Genomic DNA, 26,907 nt, shown 5'->3' with positions numbered 1-26,907 from the left:
AATTACTGACCTTAACACAAACTTGTTCAAAAATTCTAAAAAAGTTGAAATAACCTTTCACTGATGTCCACTTCTATGAAACATAACTCGCTGATTGCTGTAATAGCTGGGAAGTAGAATTGTGTGCCATAAAAACAGATAGAAGCAGTGGCAGAAATGAGTTGAAAAAATTTACTGCAGCCCAAGAAAAAAAATTCATTCAAAATTCTTGTTGTATAATCGAAAACAATTTTGGGTGCAAAACGTATTGACCACAAAAATAATCGAACCCAAATCCCCGACTTAAGAATCAGAAGCATTAACCACACGGCTAGGCTATCAGTTCCCTTGTTACAATTCAGCTTACATTCATTATTATTTTAGCAGCAGAATAAATTCAAACAAAAAGCCAGTATCAAGAGTGAAAAAGTGACTGAAAAATTGAAACGACAGACAGTTCTCTAGAACAAACGTAAAAGGAAAAAGAGTGTCAGACGGCTAAATAAACAAAACATAGCAGAACAAGAAGTCCTGAAACAATTAGAAGAATTTTTATTGACTAAACAAATAAAAAACTAAACCAAAATTGGACTATCAATGGATTGGAAGAAACAATTAGAAAAAAACAGAAATGCGAAAAAACAGTAAAAATGGGAATCAAACTGCCGCATTTTCACGCAGAAAATCTACTCCCTTTTTCGCTTGACTTCTGTTTCGGCATGACCAAAATAAGCACGTCGCCTTCACTTCAAAAATCAAGAAAGTATGTGAAAAACTATTAGAAAAGAGATAGCACCCCAAAAGAAGTCAATTTGTCTGAAATGTAAAATCCTAGAGCACTGCAATAGGAAAGATCAGCTGACAGATTCGCAGCTATAATAATACTTACGAAGACAAGCGTTTAAACATTGCTATAATGTCCCAGTTTTGCCGATAAAAAAACATAAATTAAAGATAAAATTGACCTGCAATGTTGTGATAGATCCCGGAAATTAATCCACGTTGAGCTTTATGCACTATATTAAAACTCAAAGAGAAAAAAGAAGAACACAGAACAAAAATTGACAATTTTGTAGAGTACAATAAAATATTTTTTTGGTGAAATTTTTTTTAGATTTTCTAATTTTGTTCTAATTCAACTTTTAAAAGGAAAGGTCTCATGCTCATAATAAAAACGTTTTACCATTTGCTATGATAATTTTTGATAATCTAATGCAAACTGATTGATTGACCGGGTTTTTTATGTTAAACCTATCATTTCAGTTCATTTCACTTTATTGGGTTAAAAATGATTAACGAATTCTAAACTCCATTAGATTGAAAAAGAAAGAGAAGTACTGTAAAAGCTCTGCGAGGAATGTTTTAGTTAAGTAAAGGTTATACACGAACAAAAAATAAAGTAAATTTGAAAGACACTGCAGTCCCAAGTCGAATGATACAATCAATGACTTTGAAAATGTAAGCGTCGAGCACTAGACGAACAAAAACAAAGAAGCCTAAAAGTTTTAACTTTGTAAAAATAAGTTTCGTGAAGATAGAAGAAAGATCAAAATTACTGAAAACTATACATCGATTTAAAATAGTTTATTTGAAACTGTTGGAATGAAAATGAAGAGAAGGTATATTGAATAAAGAGAAAAAGATACAAAATTGTATGAATAGAGACAGAAGGTGAAAATTATGCAAATTATAGTACCCTTTTATCTTTAATTCAAAATTAAAATTCAAATTTGCTCAAAAACGTCCAAGCCACATTTCGAAGTTAAAGACAAAACATTCTGTAAAACGTTTTTTGTTCAACAGTTTGATCAAAATTTTTGTTCAACAGATACTTTTTGACCATCTTAGGCCACAACTACAACACATAATAACACAGTAAAAAAAACTTTATAAGAAAACGTTTTTGAGACTAACTGATAAGTTATGTCACATAAAGAAGCTGTACAACAAATGAACTGGAAAATATTAAAATCAATTTAAGGAACAAAATGACCAAACACAGAGACCTGATTGAAAGTTTGGGCAAATATCAAAATGAACGAATTGTGTGACAAAAAATGCTGGTTTCTTCAGTCTTAAATTCTTGCGTCTTAAAAAAACTGCTAAATTGGGCCAAAAAATTGTAAGAGTTTTTGAAACTAAACATAGAGAAATGAAAGAAATATCAAAGAAATATCAGAAATATCGAAATAAGTCAGGAATTCCCTTCTACTGCAAAAATTTCAAAATTGAATTGTTCACAATATTTTGACACCGTACGAACAACCATCATTTACCCATTAATTTTCGCACTCTGTTTAGCATAAGACTTTGATTAGGCTCATTCGCCAGTGCTTTTTTGCTACAGAAATAATAATAACCATTTGGATATTTTCCGTTTGTGCCCCCCCCCCCAAGTTTAGGGGGTGCGCATTATTTGCACCCCCCCCGACGCACAAGCCTTATTTTTACATAATGAGTTACAATGTAATGACTCGTGCTCTGTAGGGGGGGGGGGGGGGGTGTTGGGTGTTGAGGGGAGGCATAAACGGAAAAGATCCAATAGTTTTGATAAGGTTGTTGAGCAGAACCATTGAACATTAATCTACAATTTTTAGTTTTTGACTAGTAGCAGCAGCAGTAGTCAAACACTGCATTTCTTTAGTATTATGCATTACAAATATTGTTTGTATTCAAAGAAAGTGTACAAACAAAAATTGAGTAACTAATATATATTGATTACTAATAACATGGATTTAACCTGTGTCTCCTTTAACAGGTGGCATGCAGTAGTCACTCAGTGTGCATCTCATGTTGAAAGGACAGTCTGAATCTTCTGAACATCTCGTGCACATCTCCGTGAACAAATCCTTCTTCCGATCTAAAAAACAGCAATTGGTTACTAAAATGATATGCATAACTTCTCGTAACCATTTCCTCGTAAAAATTTTTCAAATTCATTGAGAATCGGTGAACAAAACAAACCCCCAGTGGGGACATTAAAGGTGTCTACCATTTAAAGCCAAATTTCTGAGAAAGTGGCTCCGAGTTCCGACAAAATTAGAGGATTAATCATAATTAAGTATCGTGCACGTCTACATTGTTTGAAGATATCTAAGTAGAAAAGTGAATAAATGCACTCCAAAGTTTTGTACCGATAGATGTGTATGTTTTTTTCATAATTACAGCATGGATTCTTATAAACATTCTTGAACATGCCAGAAAATCTTGTCGTTCTTGGATGGAAATACTAATAAGTATAAAAATCCCAGGTTGAGGTCCCAGACGGAAAATTGATTTGTCCAGACAGTCCCGGGCGACAATTAACTATGTCCAGACTTTCGTGTGTTCACCAGATTTTTGTGCTTTTGTAATAAGATTTCCGTGCGTTCTTCCGTGTTTCCAGACTATATAAAACTGAACGCATCACACACCAGTCGTGCGTTCATATGGGGGTGGTCATATCATTTTCCCGTCTGGGACCTCAACCTAGGATTGTTTCTGAGGTTGTTATTAAAAGTCTCTATTACGACTGTTTCGCAGTCGTCAGCATTCACTTGGAAAAAAAACTTTGAAACCTTAAAGTGCCAAGTGGAAGAGATATGAATACCAGTATACTAATAGTCCGTGTGCCTTTCAATCAAGGTACGTGAAAAACCTTAGTAAAAACTGAAGGCCCAAAAAAACAAACAGCTGCTTTCTTTTCACTAAATGAGTCTAAGCTAAAAATTGTAGTCTAAAGAACGCTTTTTAAATGGCGTTAAGAGTTTGTGTAAACTATAAGGTTGAGCTAACAATTACAATTCAAAAAAAATATCGAGGTGCAAAAATATCAATCATGGTAAACGAACACCTCTTTGCTTTTTCCTTTTATAATGTAGTCAAACGTTATGATAGCGTTCTTTTTGCAGGAATTTCAATCGTACTTCTTGGAGGCGTTGAATATTCTTTTGAGCTCGTTCTCAAAAATAATTGAACCAATATAACTATTTTGGTAATGATTGAAATCAAGAATTCAATATTCTTGTTGAACAATGCAGAATATTTGTTTGATTAATTGACATTCACTGAGTTTTGACATTTTTTCTTGTAGTTTACAAGCAAATTTTTTGACAGTTGGTTACATTTGAAACCGAAAATGCCGACCAATTTTTGTTCAGTCTGCCAGACTAATCGACTTTTAGAGCCCAGATGATAAATTTCATGGCATTTCTCTCAACAAAAAAGAATCTCTCTTACGTTTAAAAAAGACAATACGGAATAAATCTTACGTTTTCAATCGACATTAATAAATCTTTATTATGTAAAACACCGATCAAAAACTATGATGCCGACTAAAAATTGTAGGAACTTTGATCGATTTTGGCTAGAAAAGAAGGGCGATACCGAATATTTGTCGCCAAAAAACCAAAGATATCTCGCCTAGTGTTGTCAAGACCGTTTAAAACCGAAGATGGAAATTTAAAAACAAAGATAATTCGCCTGGGGCTGTCAAGACTATGATGCCCTTACATAGAAAGCTAGGATCAAGCAAAGGTTTTTTTTAGAAATTAGAAAGAAATTAACAAATTTTATTCTATTTGATGAATTAGTTTTTAATGAAGAATTTAATTTTAAATTCAATTTTGATGAATGCCTGCGTGGTTTGTATATATCAATTTTTGTCTAAAATATCGCACGTTCGTCGGGGGGGGGGGGGATAGGTCACATAATATGCACGCATTAGGCTGAGTATGGGAGCACAAGCGGAAATGATCCAAATTGCTATTTATGACAGTTGCTAAATTGCTCCGTCAAATTACCTTCACATCGTTTGCCACATTGCTGCGTATGTACCATTCGTTTAAAAGTGTTTCCAATACGCTCATTGCAGGGTTTGCTATCATTTCTAAACTTGTCGCAGCATAGGATTATTCGATCTTCGCCTGCCTTTTTCAACTCAGCTGCTTGGTATCTGCACGCATCTTCACATGTTAGGCCTTCTGACTCGTAGCTTGTATACCTAAAAGTAAACATAAACCCGTGTCGAAATTACACCCTGATTAAACCTCAAACTGATGTAAAAGTAGGGGGGAGTTGTCTGGGGGGGGGGGGGGTGAAATGATGTAAGATTAGGGGGTAATTGGGGACAATGGGGGGAATTTTTAGATTTTACCCCCCAAAAACACCCCCCAAAAAGATGTCAGATTAGGGGGTAATTTTTAGGGGGTAAAATGATGTAAGATCAGTGTGGTAATGGGTGTAATTGGTGATTTTTATATTTTACCACCCCCAACCCCCCCATCAAAAATAACCACCCAACACAGCAAAGTAAAACAAAGCAAGAGTGAGGGGGTAATGGACACCTTACTCCTGCATTGTTTTACCCACCATTACTCCTACTTTTGCATCATTTTAGATCATATTTACTACTGGTGCATCATTTTACCCCCAAAATTACCCCCTACTTCTAATCTTTTCAGAAAAACCCCCCAAATGACACTCTATCACCACCCACTCTTGTGTAGAATTAACCTCCTTTGCCCCTAAAACTATGTAAGAGTTTTGAGGGAAATTGGCTAAAAATGCCCCCGATTACCGTCCTAATCTTACATCTTTTTGGGGGTAAAATCAGCACGGGACGACTAATATCGGGCGAATTGCTCTCTAACGACCGGCGAGTGGTTGGCTTCGTTAGCAGCTAGCCACGGTTTAGTGAGGCTAGCTTTAGATTAATTGAAGAGGCGTGACACGGTGGAAGGGGGTCTCTGGCTGCCTTACTTCCTCTATGAAACACTCTTCATGCCATAAGCATAAGTCTCCTTGTGAATCGCAAACGTGGACACTAGTGAATTGATAGCCTCTAAAAGAACTTCAACCCTGCAGGGTGCTACCTTTTTATCCCGTTTTTCAGGACGAGAAGTCAAATGGGTCGACGAAAAAGTTGCATAAAAACATAGCCTGTAGAATACCGAAAACGACTCGAAAAGTCGCGCAATAGAAACACTTATCTAATCCTACCTATTTCAAAAATATAAATGAAACAACAAAGCAATATATAGTGAAGAAAATCAATTTTTAGCGAGAAGAATGGTTAGGTAGGTGGTGGGGGCGGGGGCATAGTGGGGGGGGTTAATGGGAAGTTGTGTGTTTGTGTGTGTGTGTGGGGGGGGGGGTGGGGGTGGGGGGTAGGTGTGTATGTGTAAAGGGTAGGTGTATTGAGAGGAGGGGGTAGGCGTGTGGTGCTAGTTGGGGTGGGGGGGAAGGTTAGATAGGTTAGAGGGACGTTTATGGGATCAAAAGATGCTCGAAATTACCATTTCGCCTCGAACATTACAATCAATTCTAAATACTATAAATTACAAACTAAGCGATATATAAAGTCCATTGCTGGAACACAGAAGTCAACGTTTTAAAACAGAAGTCAATGTTCAAAAACAAAAATCAAAATTCAACTCATGATCTCAGCTAAAAAAACATAGCCGGTAGAATAAAGGAGGGAGGAGTTGTCTGGCGGGGGGAGGGGAGGGGGGGTGAAGCGATGTATGAATAGGGGGTAATTGGGGACTATAGGGGGAATTTTTAGATTTTACCCCTCAAAAACACCCTCCAAAAAGATGTAAGATTAGGGGGCAATTTTAAGGGGGTAAAATGATGTAAGATCAGTGTGGTAATGGGTGTAATTGGTGATTTTTATATTTTACCACCCCAACCCCCCCATCAAAAATAACCACCCAACACAGCAAAGTAAAACAAAGCAAGAGTGAGGGGGTAATGGACACCTTACTCCTGCATTGTTTTACCCACCATTACTCCTACTTTTGCATCATTTTAGATCATATTTACTACTGGTGCATCATTTTACCCCCAAAATTACCCCCTACTTCTAATCTTTTCAGAAAAACCCCCCAAATGACACTCTATCACCACCCACTCTTGTGTAGAATTAACCTCCTTTGCCCCTAAAACTATGTAAGAGTTTTGAGGGAAATTGGCTAAAAATGCCCCCGATTACCGTCCTAATCTTACATCTTTTTGGGGGTAAAATCAGCACGGGACGACTAATATCGGGCGAATTGCTCTCTAACGACCGGCGAGTGGTTGGCTTCGTTAGCAGCTAGCCACGGTTTAGTGAGGCTAGCTTTAGATTAATTGAAGAGGTGTGCCACGGTGGAAGGGGGTCTCTGGCTGCCTTACTTCCTCTAAGAACAACTCTTCATGCCATAAGCATCAGTCTCCTTGTAAATCGCAAACGTGGACACTAGTGATTTGATAGCCTCTAAAAAAATTCATCCCTGCTGGTTGGTACCTGCTTATCCCGTTTTTCAGGACGAGAAGCCAAATGGGTCGACGAAAAAGTTGCATAAAAAACATAGCCTGTAGAATACCAAAAAAGACTCGAAGAGTCGCGCAATAGAAGCACTTATCTAATCCTACCTGTTTCAAAAATATAAATGAAACAACAAAGCAATATATAGTGAAGAAAATTAATTTTTAGCGAAAAGAGTGGTGGGGCAGGTGGTGGGGGCGGGGGGCATAGTGGGGGGTTATGGGTGGTTGTGTGTTTGTGTGTGTGTGTTTGTGTGTGTGTGTGTGTGTGTGGGTGGGGGTGGGTGGTAGGTGTGTATCTGTGAGGGGTAGGTGTATTGAGAGGAGGGGGCAGGCTTGTTGTGCTCTTTGGGGGAGGGGGGAAGGTAAGATAGTTTGGAGGGACGTATATGGGATCAAGATGCTCGAAATTACCATTGCACCTGGAAATTTACCATCAGTTCTAATTACAAACTAAGCGATATTTCCCATCCGTTGCTGGAACACAGAATTCAACGTTTTAAAACAGAAGTCAATGTTCAAAAACAAAAATGAAAATTCAACTCATGATCTCAGCTAAAAAACATAGCCGGTAGAATAAAGTAGGGGGAAGTTGTCTGGGGGGGGGGGGAGGGGGGGGGGCGGGGGTGAAACGATGTAATATTATGGGTTAATTGGGGACAATGGGGGAAATTTTTAGATTTTACCCCCCAGAAACACCCCCCAAAAAATGTAAGATTAGGGGGGCAATTTTAAGGGGGTAAAATGATGTAAGATTAGGCTGGTAATGGGGGTAATTGGGGATTTTTTTATTTTAACCCCCACCCCCCCCCCCAAAAAAAAACCCCAACACAGCAAGGGTAAAACAAAGCAAGAGTGAGGGGGGTAATGGAAACCATATTCTTGCATCGTTTTACGCACTATTACCCCTACTTTTGCTTCAATTTAGATCATATTCACTAATCGTGCATCATTTTACCCCCTAAGTTACCCCCTACTCTTAATCGTTTTAGAAAACCTCAAATTACCCCCCATCACCCACACTCTTGCATAAAATTAACCTCCATTACCCTCCAAAACTATTTATAAGTTTTTAGGGGAATTGGCTAAAAATGCCCCCGATTACCGACCTAATCTTACATGTTTTTGGGGGTAAAAATCAACACGGCACGACTAACGTCGGGCGAATTGCTCTCTAACGACCGGCGAGTGGTTGGCTTCGTTAGCAGCTAGCCACGGTTTAGTGAGGCTAGCTTTAGATTAATTGAAGAGGCGTGACACGGTGGAAGGGGGTCTCTGGCTGCCTTACTTCCTCTATGAAACACTCTTCATGCCATAAGCATAAGTCTCCTTGTGAATCGCAAAAGTGGACACTACTGATTTGATAGCCTCTAAAAGAACTTCATCCCTGCTGGGTGCTACCTGTTTATCCCGTTTTTCAGGACGAGAAGTCAAAGGGGTCGACAAAAAAGGTGCATGAAAAACAAGCCTGTAGAATACCAAAAACGACTCGAAGAGTCGCGCAATAGAAACACTTATCTAATCCTACCTATTTCAAAAATATAAATGGAACAACAAAGCAATATATAGTGAAGAAAATCAATTTTTAGCGAAAAGAGTGGTTAGGTAGCTGGTGGGGGCGGGGGGCATAGTGGGGGGGTTGATGGGTGCTTTTGTGTTTGTGTGTGTATGCGTGGGGGGGGGGGTGTGGGGGTAGGTTTATGTGTAAGGGGTTAGATGTATTGAGAGGAGGGGTAGGTGTGTGCTGCTAGTTTGGGGGGGGGAAGGTTAGATAGGTTGGAGGGACGTTTATGGGATCAAAAGATGCTCGAAATTACCATTTCGCCTCGAACATTACAATCAATTCTAAATACTATAAATTACAAACTAAGCGATATATAAAGTCCAATGCTGGAACACAGAAGTCAACGTTTTAGAACAGAAGTAAATGTTCGAAAACAAAAATCAAAATTCAACTCATGGTCTCAGCTAAAAAAACATAGCCGATAGAATAAAGGAAACAACCCGAAGAGCCGTGCAATAAAAACTCCTTCAATTATTTCTTCCTATTTCAGAAATGCACATATTGCAATATATAGTAGGAAACAACCAATCTGTAGTTAGGACTCAGGGTCGTTGGTGCGGCGTAGTTGGGACGGGGTGTAGGTAGTTGGGGGCGAGGTTGGGTAGGCAGTAGGTTCGGGGTAGGTATGGGCGATAGCAAAAGTGGGAGGGGGGATAGGTTACGGGTTAGTGGGGGGGGGAGAGATAAGTGAGGGGAGGTATGCGGAGGGGGGGAGGTTGGAAGGTGTGTGGGCGCAGGTAATTAGGGGCTGTAGCTTCGATTATTAGGGCAGACGTTTATAGGATCAGAAAATCTCAAAATGACCTCTCGCCTTGAATATTACCAAATATTACCAGCAGCTGCCGATAACTCTTCATTACAAACTAAGTTACTGTTAAACTCCAATGTTCGAAAAAAGTCAAGAATTAAAAACAGTGGTAATTGTTCGAAACGGAGAAAGTCAGATTTCAAGTCATGAGCAAACTTGCTCTAGCTAAAAAAAGCATTTAGAATACCAACACTATTCTTCGGGTTGTAAAAACCTGTAGAATACCAATGCTCCTGTTCGAGTCATAAAGAACCTTTAGAATAACAAAACACCTCTTTAAGTCGTAAAAAGACCAACAGGACTAACATAATTGCTACAAACTTGATTTTACTATGTATTGGCAAACCGTGCTCTGTAACTAGGGAACTCAAAGCGTACTGGGGGCGCAAAAGCAAAAAATCCGTTTTTTGTTAGTTTTGAAATTGGATTTTCAAATGAAATGAGTTGCGAAAATTTTTAGACAATTTCTCACGAGGTTAAAAGATCATAAATGAAGATAAACTTTTGAAGGACTTTTCTAAAGACTATCGTTCCCATTACATGACGCCCGCAATATTTATGCATAAATTGTCATTGCTCGACTTTTCTCGTAAAAAATTTTGAGATCACTCTTGGTCTGATTACAATAATAAGAATTCAAATATGACTTTTTGTTTGGTTGGTGAAACCGGCATGACCCAGGAAAGCATTTTGGGTGCTCTACTGTTGTTACTGCGCACAATGGGAGATGATCTATATGTGTCATTTTTGGCCGAACAATATGAGTGGAAAGCCTGTCAATGGAGTAGAAATCAGAAAAACCCTCCATCATACACTGTTTTAACTGGAATTACTTTTCTGGAATTACTTTGCTTTATTCGATTTTGAGGAAAATTCAATCCTTCCATAGACTTTGAAAAATGGTATCTTTATTCATTTTGTTCTCTGAATTTTGTTGAAAACAATTTTCTAGTTTTGCAATAATATGCTAAAATGATTTATCATATCGCTGTGCTTTCTTTTTATTTTTTAAAAAAAAAATTGGAATTGTAATTCACTTGTCTTGGCCCTAAAACTTTTAAAAGAAATTACGCTTATTTATACGACAAAATTATTTTTTTAATTAAATTTAACGTCAGACGAGATGTTCTGCACATTTAGTCTTGTCAACAACTCATTGAAGGACTAACAGAGCTGTCATCTTCTACCAAAGAGATCTCGAACAATAGCTTTACTGATTTCTTTTGTTTTTTGGTCAGTTTTCATCTATTTCGGAAAATAAACTAGTTTTTCCGAATCATTGCACTTTTTCATTGGTTTTTCAAATGTTTTTTTTTTTGAGATAACTTCAAAGTTCCGATCCATTAATCAGTTACAATTTGGGTAAAATTAGATAAGTAATCAACCTCTCGCACCCAGATACAACACATAAAATTTTGTTTTATTTTGTCTAAGCACTAAAAACTTTAATGCAACACTAAGATTACCCAAAACAAGGCCAATTTAACTACTCAACTTATATTCAGAATATCGATTGAACTACGAAAAAAGTTTTATTCAAATTTTAGTCAGCCAGAAACAAAGAATGGAGGAATTTAGCTCTCCAAACTTAAACCTCGTAATTGCAATTGTAGGATGTTAAGATTTTTTAAATTCGAATCAACAAAGAGCAGAAAGTAAGTTGAGGTCAATTAAATCCAAACAAAGATAAGCTCAATCAAATTAACCAAAAGTTGTTTTTTTTGTGCGAAGTCTTTGTTGAAATGTAATTGCAACTCTAGAACACAGAAGAAATTGTAAGATCAAGAAATTAATCTATCACATCATTGGTTGCAACAGCGAAATGAGTAAAAATTAAGTGCCAACTTGGTGTCAAATGAACGTCGGGCCAAAAAAAAAGTTTTATAAGATTTTTTTGGTATTTTTCAAAATTTGACGAACGTTAGGCCGCAAAGAGTGAAGTAACTTCAGTATGCAAAAGTTGTACAGATTTTTGTTTCTTTACTGATATCTATTTCATTTTTTTCGTAACAAAAGTACGATTGAACAATATGACGAAAGCTGCATTTTTTTAGAAAAGTTTTAAGGATTTCATCTAAAAAAGAATCAAATTGAATTCAGAGGAGAAACAAGCGTTCCTTAATATAGTTTTGTTCAACTTTACAGAAAGCTAATATTCTTTTTTCCTGTTCAGATAATTAAACTAAATTTAACTATTTCAATGAAATATAACATACAATTACTAAATTTAAAAGCTTAAAAAATAAAGCTACATATCATTTCAGTTAGATCAGAAGCAGATTATAACTTTTTTTATAAAATAGAAAAAGTTAAAGCAAAATTTGGTCAAAAGTGTTTTTTCAGCCTAAAATAATGAATTAATTGCAACTGCAATTTTGAAAGGATCAATTTTTGCAACTGCAATTTTTGCATATCGAATCTGAAAGGGATCAAAATCGATCTTTGACGCTTCGCCAAATTTTGAACGTCTTACAAAATTTTGAGCCAAATTTTGTAAGACGTATTTTTTACATACAGTATATAATAACTGCTAATGAGCTTCGTTACTAATATTTGGTTTTAGCAGTAAGTGATGAAAACACTGCAAAAGAAATCACCTGTATTTACTTTTTGTCTTAATTTGTTGATTTATGGGCTCAATGCCAGCAATTTGTTTTCACGAGAAAAAATTTCATTGTTTTTGACTCGAATTTTGCAAAAAAGGCGTTTCTGTTCGTGACTGAACTCAAAATGTATAAAATTTCAGAAAAAATAAAAACCTGTTCTAATGGAGGCTGAGCCGTTTTTCTACCGTTCTGTTTGGCTAAAACGTCAGTATCAAAGATTAGCAAAGAAAAAAGCACCAAATTTTTGGCAAATTTTTACTTCTTAGCTTACAATAAAAAGTAAAACGAATTGCATATAAAATGATAAGACTCAGTATTCGAAGAACATCAGCAGCATTATTGAAACTTGCATTTAAAAAATCTGCATGAATATTAATTCAAATTATTTCTGTCAAGCATGATAGATAGAATTGTGGGAAACTTAAAATCAGCTCAATAAGGGTCCTTATGCAAGTTTTGCGATGAATATGGAGCTCAGGAATACAGTTGTGGAGACACAAAAAATACAGAGCAGATCAGAAGATATTTAACACCAATTAGCGCAATACAACGCAATCTGAATAAACACAACATGCATTATCCTATTATGCTATCAAAGCCTTGAACATTGATATTCACAGCTTTTGTTCCGCAAGAATTGATTAATACTATTGATTAGTGGAAATGCGAAAACTTATCTAGGTTTCCGAGATAAATTGATGAGACCAATTTCTTCGTTTTCTTCAAAAATAAAAGTTAAAATTCTAGAACTCAAATCTGTACTCTAACTTTTGACAAAAAATTGTTCACGTTGAAGTTGTTGTTGAGATAACCTTTAAATTTTTTTCAATTTTGCTGTCAATAATAACCAGAAGAACCTTCTCAAATGCTTGCCAAGCTTGTGGACAACGTGACTTGTCAAGGATCTCGTGGTCGCTGCCATGTCTTGGTAAGACTTTGGAAAAGATCTCAAGGACTTCTGTACTTAGTAAATATGGATGGTGCAAAATATTGAGAAAAATAAACAAAATGAAAATTTTCCGTTATTAGAATTTACCAGAAGTCTTTTCCGTGTTCAAGACTGTCAGATTCGACATCAGCATCCGCCTTCAGCATCGTGATACAAACTCCTCCCTTTTCCAAGTGTTTGTAGCCTTGGCCACTGTCGTTCATGCACGGCAAATCCTGCATAATCACATGATTTATGGGATCTGTTCTGTTCCCCCCTCGCAAGCCAAGCGTGGTGGGCTCATATCTTTTACGCCCCCAGGCGCACGTGCTATTTTTTCACATAGTAACGTGCTATATAACAACTTATAATTTGTAACGGGGGGGGGCGAAACAGAATAGATCGATTTATGTATGATAAATGACCAGATTTAAAAGAATCCATTCGGTGATTTACTTTTATCAATCGTTGATCTGACCCAAGTCAATACTAAGATGAAATTCCAATTAAAAAAGCTAGATACGAACGGAATGATCGATGTTGGAATAATTAGCCCGCTTCTATTAAAATGAGCCGTGTTTTGGTGTATTCTACAAAACAGCAATGTTATCAACTTGAAAGAAGACTAGATTGATCTATCAAATTTTAGGCGCACTAATTCCTTTATTGGCATCTTATCCTATCTTACTTTATTAAACTTTACAGGACCTATTGTGAACCCCAGCGTTTTTACTCCACCACGACAAACTTTATTGGGGGAGGAACTATACACTCAAATAGGTTTCTTCTTCAGTCATTTTCGGCTGATCAATATATTCATCGTAGATGGTCGTGAGTGGAATCATTAGTAGAAAACTCGTCCAACGTAGGAAATATAGTGAAAACAATTTTTTGAAACTCGTTTGTTCACGGAGTTGTCGAGATTTAAAGATTTCTGAACGTTTGTTTGACTGATTTTTATTGATTCCGTTCACACTTTCGGTAATTCTACGCAATTTTTTTTTGCCAATTCTCTTAAAAAAGTTAAAATGTTAAAGATAGCGTTGTTGGTTTTATCCTTAAAGACACGAGAGTGTTGCTGAACTGTTTGATTCAATTGGATAAAACAGTTGCCGAAAATAGTTGTTCAAAATAGTTGATAAAATAGTTGTTCAAAAATGCACGAAATAAGATTCTTTACACCACTTGTTTCAATTTTCCAGATTAACACACCCAAAAACTGCCGCCAAAAAACTTTTTTTATTCCAAAGAGAGCCAGTGCTACTGGTGATTGTTTTGAGAGGGTTCTTGAATTAGACCAATTTCTTCTAATTTAACTCGATTATTATCTAGAATAAATACTTTATTATTGATAATTTGAATGCTTTCTGTCAAATTATACTTATTCATAATTTTTCGAACAATTACGATTTTCAATTGGACAAACATCAGTAGCAAGGCTAGTTTCGGTCCGACTGTTGTTTTTTATAGTCCAAAAAACTTGGATTGTAATCAGTTGCTGTCTTTTTTAAAATCATTTGTCATCTTTTTTATTCTTTTTATGTTAATTCCAAAACAGAATAATTCAAGTCAGGCCTTAAAAAGACAGTTCTAATTGTGTTCTAAAGTAGCTTAATGGAAACACATCGACTTTTTAAAGTCGAAAGCCTATGGCGGTTTCGAAATTTTAAAATAATTGTTTTCAAAACAAACGTTTGATTTTTGAGCTTGGCCATTTTTTTCTTCCTTTTTGATCAACCTGCAGCTGAAAGTCTGCAAAACAGGTTGCGTCATCTTTTTAGTGGCTAAAAAATTGAAGTTTACTGCGGTTTTATCTTTTAGTTAATGTTTTCTTGGCTTTAAAAATACGAGTTTCCACAGAACATTTTGGTAATTTTCCTATCTTTGAAAAAATAGATTTTTGAGCTTCGCTACTTTTTTTTATTTGGTCAATTTGTAGCTGAAGCTCAGCAAAACAGGTTGAATTTGTGGTTCACTTCGATTTTGCGTTTTAGTTAAAGGTTTTTTTGGCTTTAAAACTACGAGTTACCACAAAACTTTTTGGTCATTTTCTCAACTGTGAAATGCTTTTTTCTTGGATTGTGATATTATTGGCAGGTGCAATGTCAAATCATCGATTATGTTGTCAGTGATTAGATGGTTTTGGTTTTAACGGCTTCAAAACCCTTCTTCTAGCAGAACCTAATAAAGTTCTTTTGTCTTTTTATTTGTCGTTCTTTTTTAGTCGTATGAAAAGTTCTGGATATAAGAAGCCCTTATTGATTTCATACGGATAAACAGTAGAACCGATATATTGATATCTGTTGATAGGTAAAGTCTTTCGTGACTTTGAAATCGGTTGAAATCAAAAATACATAAAAAATATAAACTTTTTTTCTTAGACCTTTGATGTTCATTTATTATCTACTTGTTACCTAGTCTCATTAATTACAGGGAATATATCACAGTTTTAGCACAGAAAAAAGGCCTGTCATATCTTATGTTTTATTATCCATTGTTTTTTGTCCTAACAGTTTCGACACCGATTTTGCAAAAAAAAAATAATTTATTTTAAGCTTTGTCGGTGTCCGTCGCTCTTTTTGTTGATTAATGACAATTAATGAATAATGAATAATCGCAATTGATTTATATGAACCTAACTTCTTATGTCACTTGATAACTATATTTTGACTGTGAAATAGATTGTTCTCTCTTAAAAAAACAAATGTATTCTTTACTTTTGCCCTTTTTGTTGTTTTTTGTCTAATTGTTGCCTAGTTTTTTTATTCAGAGGAGATTATCTATTTTTTATGAAATGCGTTACGATTTTAATGGCTTTGACACCGTTTTGGTTTCGAAATTTACCTCAATTGTTTTTTTCGTCCGTATTTATCGTTTGTTTTTCTAGAAGTAGCAAGTATTTCGGGAATAATTATGTACAGTCCTCTATTCAATGCTTCCTGTTAACGTAAAGTGTCCTTCGGATTCAGAATTAGCTTATTTCGTTAAGTTTTGTACAGATTACAACCAAATGTTTTGAAGATTAAGCTCACTCGCTTTCAATTTTGTGTTGTCGGCTTTAGAATTTTTGCCCAAAAGTTGGAAAATTTGTCCCTCTTCTTCGTTTCTTCACTATAAAATTCCGATACGTTTGTCAAAATAATTTTGGTTCTGTGCTCTATACAGAATACAGAATCTCTATAATGAAATTGAGAATAAAATTCAACTCAAAAATTCTGTTAAAAATCAGAAATTGAACCTATTTTTTTAGTTTTAAAAATTTCATTTTTTGATCGGATCGGATATCATGTAGGAACACAAATCCGTTTTAAAATTTTAACGAAAATGTCTCAGAAATGTCTTCAATTGACTTCCAAGAATGTCACCACAATAAAACGCTCCATTTTTCCAATTCTTACAAAATTAAATATTGTTTTTTATTAAAAAATGAAAATGAAAATAATATTTTTATTTTAAAAAAATAAAAATTAAAAAACCAAACAGAAAACGACCAATTTGATGACTTTCTCACTATTGTTCGTTCTTTTTAATCTTTTTACATCTATATAATCGAGCATTACTGTTTTTACTCGACCCTGCGTGTATTAAAAAGAAGAAGAAGAAGAAATTACGCTTTTCCTCCATATTTCACTCCATTAAATTTTAAAAAACTTGATGACATAACTTAAATGAGAAAGACTACAAATTGTTGATTCTTTTATTTGGAATTATTACAACTAAATAATCACAAACATGTCTGTTGAAACTCATTCCAGTTGAGCTGCAATCTTATTGATTTTTTGCGCGCATTTTTCTTCATTTGGAAACCTGAGAAATGGTTGCGCATATTTAAGCAATTTTAATGAGCATTAGTTTTTTGAATATTGCTTTTCAAGATAGCAAACTCAAATTTATCTGCATCATTACAAAATGGTTACTTTTGATTTACTGCCCAAAAACTGGAGCTTCCTAAGGCGTGAAATCATCATAATTTATTTTTCCTTTTTCATTATGTTTTTTGAATTACAAGTTGCTAAATTAATTGTCCTTTATTAGATGTTTAATTATTGCACTCAATCTGGAGAAACAGAAAAAATACCTATTTTCGTACGCCGATTACTACGGGGTATTATTTTATTTCTCAAAAATTATATTTTCTGACTTTCAAGTTTTACAATATTGAAAAATCTTTTATCAAGTTTTTCGTCATTTCAATCATCTCCAAATGTTTGTCAGCCCTGTATTTCTACAAAACGACTGATTTCCTTGCGATACGATTGTAAGACGAACTTAACTTGGTAAGAATTTTAAAAGACGATTGCTTATCTTATTAGCATCTTGAAAGACGAATGCTCATCTTGTAAGCGTCTGTCAGAAAATCTCGTAAGACAATGCATCCTCTGGTAAGATTTTGATAATCTTAAAAGATCTTACAAAATAACCAACGCAGCTCACTCGGTAAGTAACGGTGCTGTCGCAGAAAGGCCAAATTAATGCCAACACTTTCTCTTTGAAAGGGTCAACCACAAACAAAAGATGAATCTAAATTTAAATGCCCACTAGGCTGGACTGGGGGGGGGGGGGGGGGGGTGGCTGAACGCACATGCGTGGACGTAATAATTTTGTGTTTCCTAAACTCTCAGAGTGCAGAATCTGGCATAATCCTGTGCCTTTTTTGATCAAACTGACCGGATATCAGCAGAAAAAAATGCAGGGCATGTACAAAATTTCAATTGTAGTTACGATTGAAAATCAGGACATATCTTGGAAATAAATATTGAATTAGTTTTTCGCGTTTTTCCTTTTCAAATTTCTGCTGCTATTACTTTTGTTTTTGCGGGTTAAATTCCAATCATTTATTACCCCCAAATCGATCCAAATTGATACTGGCACTTTTTAAACAGGAATCTGTATTGGGATGTTCTCGCTCATCTTACGATCAGAAGTTTTGTTGATGCAACTATTCTGTTTTCTCCTCCTCCCCTCACTGTGTTTTTAAACACCGCTTACAAACTATGTGTTGTTATATTTATAGTGAGTGCGCCTGGTTTCGTAGGATTATATGCCCCTCCACAAGCGCTTGGACATATAAGGGGGGGGGGCAAAATAGATCAGAAAAGCGACTAACGTAGGGATCAAAGACGCTCCACGAATCATCATCATCATCATCATCGTCATCATCCTCATCTTCATTTCGATCTGCATCTCGGAAACCAGATTGTCTCTTCATTCTTTTGAGGCGTTGTTGGTTATCGTTATTAAAAGGTATTCGACTGTCCTTCGTGGTCGAGAAGGCAGGCATTCTGTACGCATCTGTTCCACACTGGTTCATGGTGCTAAAATTGCAAACCAAATGAAACGCTCTGATAATTCCTAAAATAGAAAACATCAAGAATTTTTTAAAAAGAGAAAAAATCTGCAAAATTACCAACTGTTTTTATACGTTTGGATATTGCTGCCTTATAATTCACTTTAATATCGAAATTGACTCCAAATAGCTTGCGAAACCTGCTTGCTGGATTAAAAATATTTGTTTAAAACAGTCGATCACAGAAAGATGAGAAATTTGTTGCTTAAAAAATTTTGACGAAACCAAAACTCAAAATTCCTATAGTTAAATGGTTAAAAAACAAATTTACCTATAAACTGCTGTAAATATTTGATTTAATTGAAGCTAAAAGGGAAACAATATTATGATTTACGATGTCTTTGAGGTTAAAAAATGACTGTAGCATAATGGTTACTTAAGATCAGAAATATTATTCGCTGGGAATGAACATCATTCACAAAACATAGTTATTATAATAAGTCTCTTAAGAATCTTGGAAATCATATTAAGTCAAATATGGTTCTAAGGGTACCAATGTAACAAACTTAAAAATGCAAAAATAAAAAGATCTTTAGCGAGGATATGAAAGTTGGCAAACCCATAACTCAGTATTTTTGTAATAGTTTAATGGAGTGCTGACCAGCAATTGGTTCATCGAAGTTCTGTTTAACTTCTCATCAAAAACTACGTTCTTGCACTCGTATCAATTTGAGAAAAAAGAAAAAACATTCTTTAATTTTTACTCATTAAGATAATGGTAAAGCTAATCGTGAGCTGAGATGGTTAAAACTTTGACAACATAGTCAAGAATAATTTAACTGTGACCAAGCATTCCAGACAACTTTTCTTCTTTTGTTTGACCGTTATTAACATTAAGAATTGAAACAGAAAATGAAAATTTTATGTGTGTATAAAGATCCTAGATAACAAACATGCAACTCAATTATTTTGGGGTATTTTAACGGAGTGATGACCATCAATTGATTCATTGAAGTAGTGTTTCATTCGCCATCAAAAAATACGTCCTTGCACTCGAATCAAATTGCGAATAAAGTAGCAATGAAAACAAATTTTTATTTTTACTTATAAAGATAATGGTAAAATTAATCGCGATCTGAGCTGGTTAAAACTTTGACAATTTAGTCAAGGTTAAAATTAACTGTGACCAGGTGTTCCAGACATTGACTAGTTAAGTTGACTTTTCGTCTTTTTTTTACCGTTATTAATCAGTAAATGACCTTAAGAATTGAAACAAAAATGAAAATTATAGTTGTTTATAAAGAGCTTAGTTAATAAACCCATAACTCAGTTTTTTTGTAGTAGTTTAACGAAGTGCTGGCCAATTGGTTCATTGTTTGATTCATCAATTGGTTCGTCAATTGGTTCATCGAAGCTCTGTTTCATTCCACATCAAAAAAGTTGCGATCGATTCAATTTGCGAATAGAGAAGCAATAAAAACTAATTTTCTTTTTTGCCGTAATCACTCCGCTTGATCTAAGGCTCATTTGGCAAAATTGATTTTATAATTTGACTTTTGATTAAAGAGATACCATATTTGATCTGATTTTACTAGGGTTTGAATTTTTTTCAATTCCTTTCAGTGTAAACCCATCCAATTTTTTCATACAAATCAAAAACAGCGGCCACAATATTTCATCTATCGTTATATGTTGCAGTTTAATAACAATGTAAGAAGGTATAAAAATAAGTTGTTGCATTCGAATCAATCTGCGGATAAAGAAACAACTAAAACATTTTTTTTTCGTTAAAAAGATAATAGAAAGTGTTATCGCCAGCTGAGATTGGTAAATTTTTGACAAATTAGTCAATATTAAAATTAAATGTGACCAAGCGTTCCAGGCATTGACTAGTTAATTTGATTATTCATCTTTTGACCGTTATTATTCAGAAAATGACCGTGAGAAGTGAAACAAACAGTAAAACTTATATTTGTGTATAAAGATCTTAGGTAACAAACCTGTAACTCGGTATTTTTGTAGTAAGTTAATGGAGTGCTGACCCTCAATTGGTTCATCGAAGCTGTGTTTCATCCACCATCAAAAAATACGCCGTTGAACTCGATTCAATTTAAGAATAAAAAAGCAAAAAAAAAACATATTTTTATGTTTCCTTATAAGGTTAATGTTGAATTTAATCGCGAGCTGAGCTGGTTAAAACTTTGACAACTTAATCAAGTGTAAAATTAACTGTGATAAAGCGTTCTAGACATTGTCTAACTGATTAGACTTTTCACCTTTTGTTGGACCGTTATTAATCAGTAGATGACCTTAAGAATTGAAACAAAAAATGAAAATTATAGTGTTTATGAAGATCTTAATTAACAAATCCATAAATTAGTTATTTTGTAGTAGTTTAACGGAGTGCTGACCATCAATTGGTTCATCAAAGCTGTGTTTCATTCCACATCAAAAATTACGTCGTTGCAGTAGACTCAATTTGCGAATAAAGAGGCAATAAAAACATTGATCTGCTACAAATTGGTGATATTGATTTTATAATTTGACTTTCGATTAAAGAGATGCCATGTTTAATCTGGTATAGCTGAGGTTTAATTTTTTGCAAGTCCTCTTAGTGCAAACCCTTTCTTTTTTCGTTTGCTTCGCACACTATTTTTCCATTGAGTTCAGAAACAGCCGTCACAATATTTCATCGATTCATATATGTTGCCGTTTGATAATAGTGTAAGAACTTTAGTGATACTTAAAAGGATATTGGAAAAATTTATTGCCAGCTGAGATGATTAACACTTTGACAACATAATTAAGATTGATATTAACTGTGACCAAGCGTTCCAAACATTGACTAGATTTTTCCTAATTTTTAACACTGCATTTATTCAATTGTAGGGTGGCAAGAGAAACATTACAGAATGCCTCTCTGTCGTGTAATTTTATGCTAACTTGAGAGCTTTTGATGAGCCAGGTAAGGTAAATCGTTACCAGTTAACTGGAGACGAATTAATCTCAAACAATTCAGGTAAATTTCAAAAAGCAAGAGCGCCATAGATCTGCTCACTTTTTGCTTCAAAAATTGCTTTGTCGTGGTTCAATTGAAACGTCACTTTGAGTACTCATCTTTTGACGGCTAATACGTAAATGACACTGAAATTTGATAATAAATGCAAAAATTGAAATAAATATGTATGAAGATCTTCGATAGATAGCAAAACCATAATTTAGTATTTCTGTAGTTGTTTAAAAGAGAGCCATTTATCGATCATAAATTACCTCATTGCTCTCGATTCAATTTGCAACTAAAGACAACGTACGAAAATTTTAATAATATTTTAATAACAGTACTTGATCTATATTTGCAATTTGCTTTTTGAATAATGGGATACCATATTAGATCCGTTTTAAAGTTTTCCGGGGGTTTCAGTTTTCGTACAAAGTCAGTTCAATTCAAACCCACCCTTTTCCCCTTCGGCACATTTGTATACCTTTACGACGCAGAGGTATTCCCCAAAAATTCCGCCTTAGTAAAATTGGCCCGAAAATTAGATACATACAATGAACGAAATTAAGAGACAACCTGTATCTTACTTTTCGCAAAAGGGTTGCGCCAATTTTGCAAATTAATAGAACTTTAGGAACGAAAAGTAATTTACAAGTCTTTTAGCTCGTTTCCGCTAAATTTAGGTATCTATTATTCGCGTGCATGTTGAGCATGCAATAAGCACTTTAAAAAGATTTAATTGAAGCTTTCAAGTGCTTTAAATACATACAACCACACAAACTCATTTTTTCCCGCAAAATCCCTCGAATATCAAAGGCTTTGTATATCATTGTAAGACTGGCCGATTTTAAAAAGTAGTAACAAATAGTAGTAATAAGTAGTAATAAGTAGTAATAAAGTACTATAAGTAGTAATAAAGTAGTTATAAAGTACTACTAATAGTATTAAGTTAAATAAGTAGTAACTTAGTTAGGCTTAATTGCGGATTATGTGCGAAATCGAGCCACATTGCGTGCGAAAAATCGGTTCATAAATGGCGCAGATGCGTGATACAAGCCGTGCGAAAAATAGGTTATAAAGTTTGTACTTGTATTTCGCGGCTAGGATTAGGACACATTTGCGAACACGGGTTGCTAATTTCACTTCCATTTTGCCGGTGTCCGCTAAAGTAGCTATTTTCCGCAAAATTGTTCCATTTTCAATGTATTAACCTAGCAAAAAGAACTCGAGATACACGCATCGGGCATATCTGCCCGTGACGATTTGGGTATACCTCTGCAAAATTAATGACTCTTTTTCCATGCCACTTAAAAACTACCATCGCGATATTTCATCTAACCATGATGCGATAAGTCTTTTCATGTAGGAACAAACGTGATGCTTATGTGCAAAAGTTGGAACTTATCGCAATTAAAGTGGCTAACACAACAAGATATAGATAGAAATTATATATGACCAAGCATTCCAACCAATTGATTCAGCTTGTTTCTCAATTATGATAAAAAGCTTGCGATTTTTAGTTGTGTAAAATTGAGCAATCAAATGGGTTCAAAAATCAAGTATACTGCAACTTTCAGAATTATCATTACGATGCAGAGGTATAACCCAAAATTTCCGCCTCAGTAAAATTGGCTCGAGAATTAGACACAAACAATGAACGAAATTAGGAGACATCCTTTGTATCTTACTTTTCGCAAAAGGCATTCCGCCAATTTTGCGAAATAAAAGAACATTCGGTGCGAAATTAGGTAACAAATCTTGTAGCACGTTTCCGCTCAATTTAGGTGTCTATTATTTGCGCACATTTTGAGCATGCAATAACACTTTAAAAAAATTTAATTAAAGCTTTCAAAGCTTAAAAGCGCTTTAAATACACGCAACCACAAAAACTGATTTTTTCCCGAAAAATCCCTCGCACATCAAAGGCTTTGTATATCAATGTGGGACTGGCCGAGTTTAATAAGTAGTAATAAATAGAACTAATAAGTAGAAATAAGTAGTAATAAAGTACTATAAGTAGTAATAAAGAAATAATAAAGTACTACGAATAGTAATTAAGTAAGGCTTAATTAAATAAGTAGTAATTAAGTTAGGCTTAATTGCGGATTATATGCGAAATCGAGCTACATTGCTTGCAAAAAATCGATACATAATTGGAGCAGATGCGTGATACGACTCGCGCGAAGAATAGGTTATCAAGTTTGTGCTTGTATTTTGCGGCTAAAATTAGGACACTTTTGCGAACACGGGATACGATATTCCCTTCCATTTTGCCGGTTTCTGCTAAAGTAGCTATTTTCCGCAATATTGTTCCACTTTCAATGTATTAACATAGTAAAAACGAACACGAGATACACGCATCGGGCTTATCTGCCCGTGACGATTTTGGTATACCTCTGCATCGTAATGACGAGAAATGTTGGCGATTACGCAATAGTCCAAAATTGAGCGAAATAATTGGTTCAATAATCAAAAGTACTAACAGTGCAAAAACATGCAACTATAGGTTGACAAGCCACACAGTTTGAAATAATTTTTTGTCTTGATTTATACGAACTTTGATTTATACTAACCAAGATTTATACGAACTTGAAAAAGTTCGATGAGACAAAAAATAATAGACATAGCCTACTAACAGAGGACGAACTGATCCCAGACGACTGGCTTGTTACTGGCTCTGCGATTGAGCTGCTGGGTTTGGCCTTAAGTTCATGCAATGAAGCTTGACTGTGTGAGAGAGTAATGGAAGGAGCAAAAACCAAAAATAGTTAGGGCTAGCTAGGAAAACAGAGGTCCAAGGCCATCATATTTGCTTTTGTTACGGGAACAAACTAAAAATTTATGAGCAAAATTTCCCTCGTTTTATTTCCAAAATTTTACTAAAAGTGTACCTTTCCAAACTTAGAGACTAATAAAGCTATAGAGGTTCATATTTCTACCCCCTCACTTCGGGTTGCTTAGAAAAAAAAATTTCTATGTGTCAAGAATTATCAAGATCTTATCAAGTTACTCCAAAAAAATTGCTTGACATGTCTTGATAAGATCTTGTCAAGATCTTATCAAGGTGTTCCAAGAAATTTTGTCTATCGAGATCTTGGCAAGATGTGTCAAGTTTTGCACGAGTTGACAAGATCTTGCATGACATGGCAAGATGTTTCAAGTTTTGCACGAGTTGACAAGATCTTGCATGACATGGCAAGATGTTTCAGTTTTGCACGAGTTGACAAGATCTTGCATGACATGGCAAGATGTTTCAAGTTTTGCACGAGTTGACAAGATCTTGCATGACATGGCAAGATGTTTCAAGTTTTGCACGAGTTGACAAGATCTTCATGACATGGCAAGATGTGTCAAGTTTTGCACGAGTTGACAAGATCTTGCACGACATGGCAAGATGTTTCAAGTTTTGCACGAGTTGACAAGATCTTGCATGACATGGCAAGATGTTTCAAGTTTTGCACGAGTTGACAAGATCTTGCATGACATGGCAAGATGTTTCAAGTTTTGCACGAGTTGACAAGATCTTGCATGACATGGCAAGATGTTTCAAGTTTTGCACGAGTTGACAAGATCTTGCACGACATGGCAAGATGTTTCAAGTTTTGCACGAGTTGACAAGATCTTGCATGACATGGCAAGATGTTTCAAGTTTTGCACGAGTTGACAAGATCTTGCATGACATGGCAAGATGTTTCAAGTTTTGCACGAGTTGACAAGATCTTGCATGACATGGCAAGATGTTTCAAGTTTTGCACGAGTTGACAAGATCTTGCACGACATGGCAAGATGTTTCAAGTTTTGCACGAGTTGACAAGATCTTGCACGACATGGCAAGATGTTTCAAGTTTTGCACGAGTTGACAAGATCTTGCATGACATGGCAAGATGTTTCAAGTTTTGCACGAGTTGACAAGATCTTGCATGACATGGCAAGATGTTTCAAGTTTTGCACGAGTTGACAAGATCTTGCATGACATGGCAAGATGTTTCAAGTTTTGCACGAGTTGACAAGATCTTGCATGACATGGCAAGATGTTTCAAGTTTTGCACGAGTTGACAAGATCTTGCATGACATGGCAAGATGTTTCAAGTTTTGCACGAGTTGACAAGATCTTGCATGACATGGCAAGATGTGTCAAGTTTTGCACGAGTTGACAAGATCTTGCACGACATGGCAAGATGTTTCAAATTTTGCAAGAGTTGACAAGATCTTGCATGACATGGCAAGATGTTTCAAGTTTTGCACGAGTTGACAAGATCTTGCATGACATGGCAAGATGTTTCAAGTTTTGCACGAGTTGACAAGATCTTGCATGACATGGCAAGATGTTTCAAGTTTTGCACGAGTTGACAAGATCTTGCACGACATGGCAAGATGTTTCAAGTTTTGCACGAGTTGACAAGATCTTGCATGACATGGCAAGATGTTTCAAGTTTTGCACGAGTTGACAAGATCTTGCATGACATGGCAAGATGTTTCAAGTTTTGCACGAGTTGACAAGATCTTGCATGACATGGCAAGATGTTTCAAGTTTTGCACGAGTTGACAAGATCTTGCACGACATGGCAAGATGTTTCAAGTTTTGCACGAGTTGACAAGATCTTGCATGACATGGCAAGATGTTTCAAGTTTTGCACGAGTTGACAAGATCTTGCATGACATGGCAAGATGTTTCAAGTTTTGCACGAGTTGACAAGATCTTGCACGACATGGCAAGATGTTTCAAGTTTTGCACGAGTTGACAAGATCTTGCATGACATGGCAAGATGTTTCAAGTTTTGCACGAGTTGACAAGATCTTGCATGACATGGCAAGATGTTTCAAGTTTTGCACGAGTTGACAAGATCTTGCATGACATGGCAAGATGTTTCAAGTTTTGCACGAGTTGACAAGATCTTGCATGACATGGCAAGATGTTTCAAGTTTTGCACGAGTTGACAAGATCTTGCATGACATGGCAAGATGTTTCAAGTTTTGCACGAGTTGACAAGATCTTGCATGACATGGCAAGATGTGTCAAGTTTTGCACGAGTTGACAAGATCTTGCACGACATGGCAAGATGTTTCAAATTTTGCAAGAGTTGACAAGATCTTGCATGACATGGCAAGATGTTTCAAGTTTTGCACGAGTTGACAAGATCTTGCATGACATGGCAAGATGTTTCAAGTTTTGCACGAGTTGACAAGATCTTGCATGACATGGCAAGATGTTTCAAGTTTTGCACGAGTTGACAAGATCTTGCACGACATGGCAAGATGTTTCAAGTTTTGCACGAGTTGACAAGATCTTGCATGACATGGCAAGATGTTTCAAGTTTTGCACGAGTTGACAAGATCTTGCATGACATGGCAAGATGTGTCAAGTATTGCACGAGTTGACAAGATCTTGCATGACATGGCAAGATGTTTCAAGTTTTGCACGAGTTGACAAGATCTTGCATGACATGGCA

The 26,907-nt window shown here is 35.5% G+C and overlaps 1 protein-coding gene across 3 annotated transcripts in view; it reads right to left on the bottom strand.

Moving 5' to 3' along the window:
• Positions 1-26,907, bottom strand: part of LOC142339141 (uncharacterized) — a 171,986-nt gene that overhangs the window by 96,337 nt on the left and 48,742 nt on the right. For all 3 annotated transcript variants that reach the window (XM_075388898.1, XM_075388896.1, XM_075388897.1), the window contains 4 exons: positions 18,280-18,487; positions 13,281-13,408; positions 4,761-4,960; positions 2,720-2,839 (listed from right to left, as the gene is read on the bottom strand). In XM_075388898.1, the coding sequence (XP_075245013.1) occupies positions 2,720-2,839; positions 4,761-4,960; positions 13,281-13,408; positions 18,280-18,487 (656 nt within the window). The remainder of the gene's footprint in view (positions 1-2,719; positions 2,840-4,760; positions 4,961-13,280; positions 13,409-18,279; positions 18,488-26,907) is intronic.

Source organism: Convolutriloba macropyga, chromosome 5 (genome assembly GCF_964194025.1).
Source record: "Convolutriloba macropyga chromosome 5, txConMacr16.3, whole genome shotgun sequence".
Taxonomy (NCBI): Eukaryota; Metazoa; Xenacoelomorpha; order Acoela; family Convolutidae; genus Convolutriloba; species Convolutriloba macropyga.
This window is presented reverse-complemented; position numbering and strand designations above follow the sequence as displayed.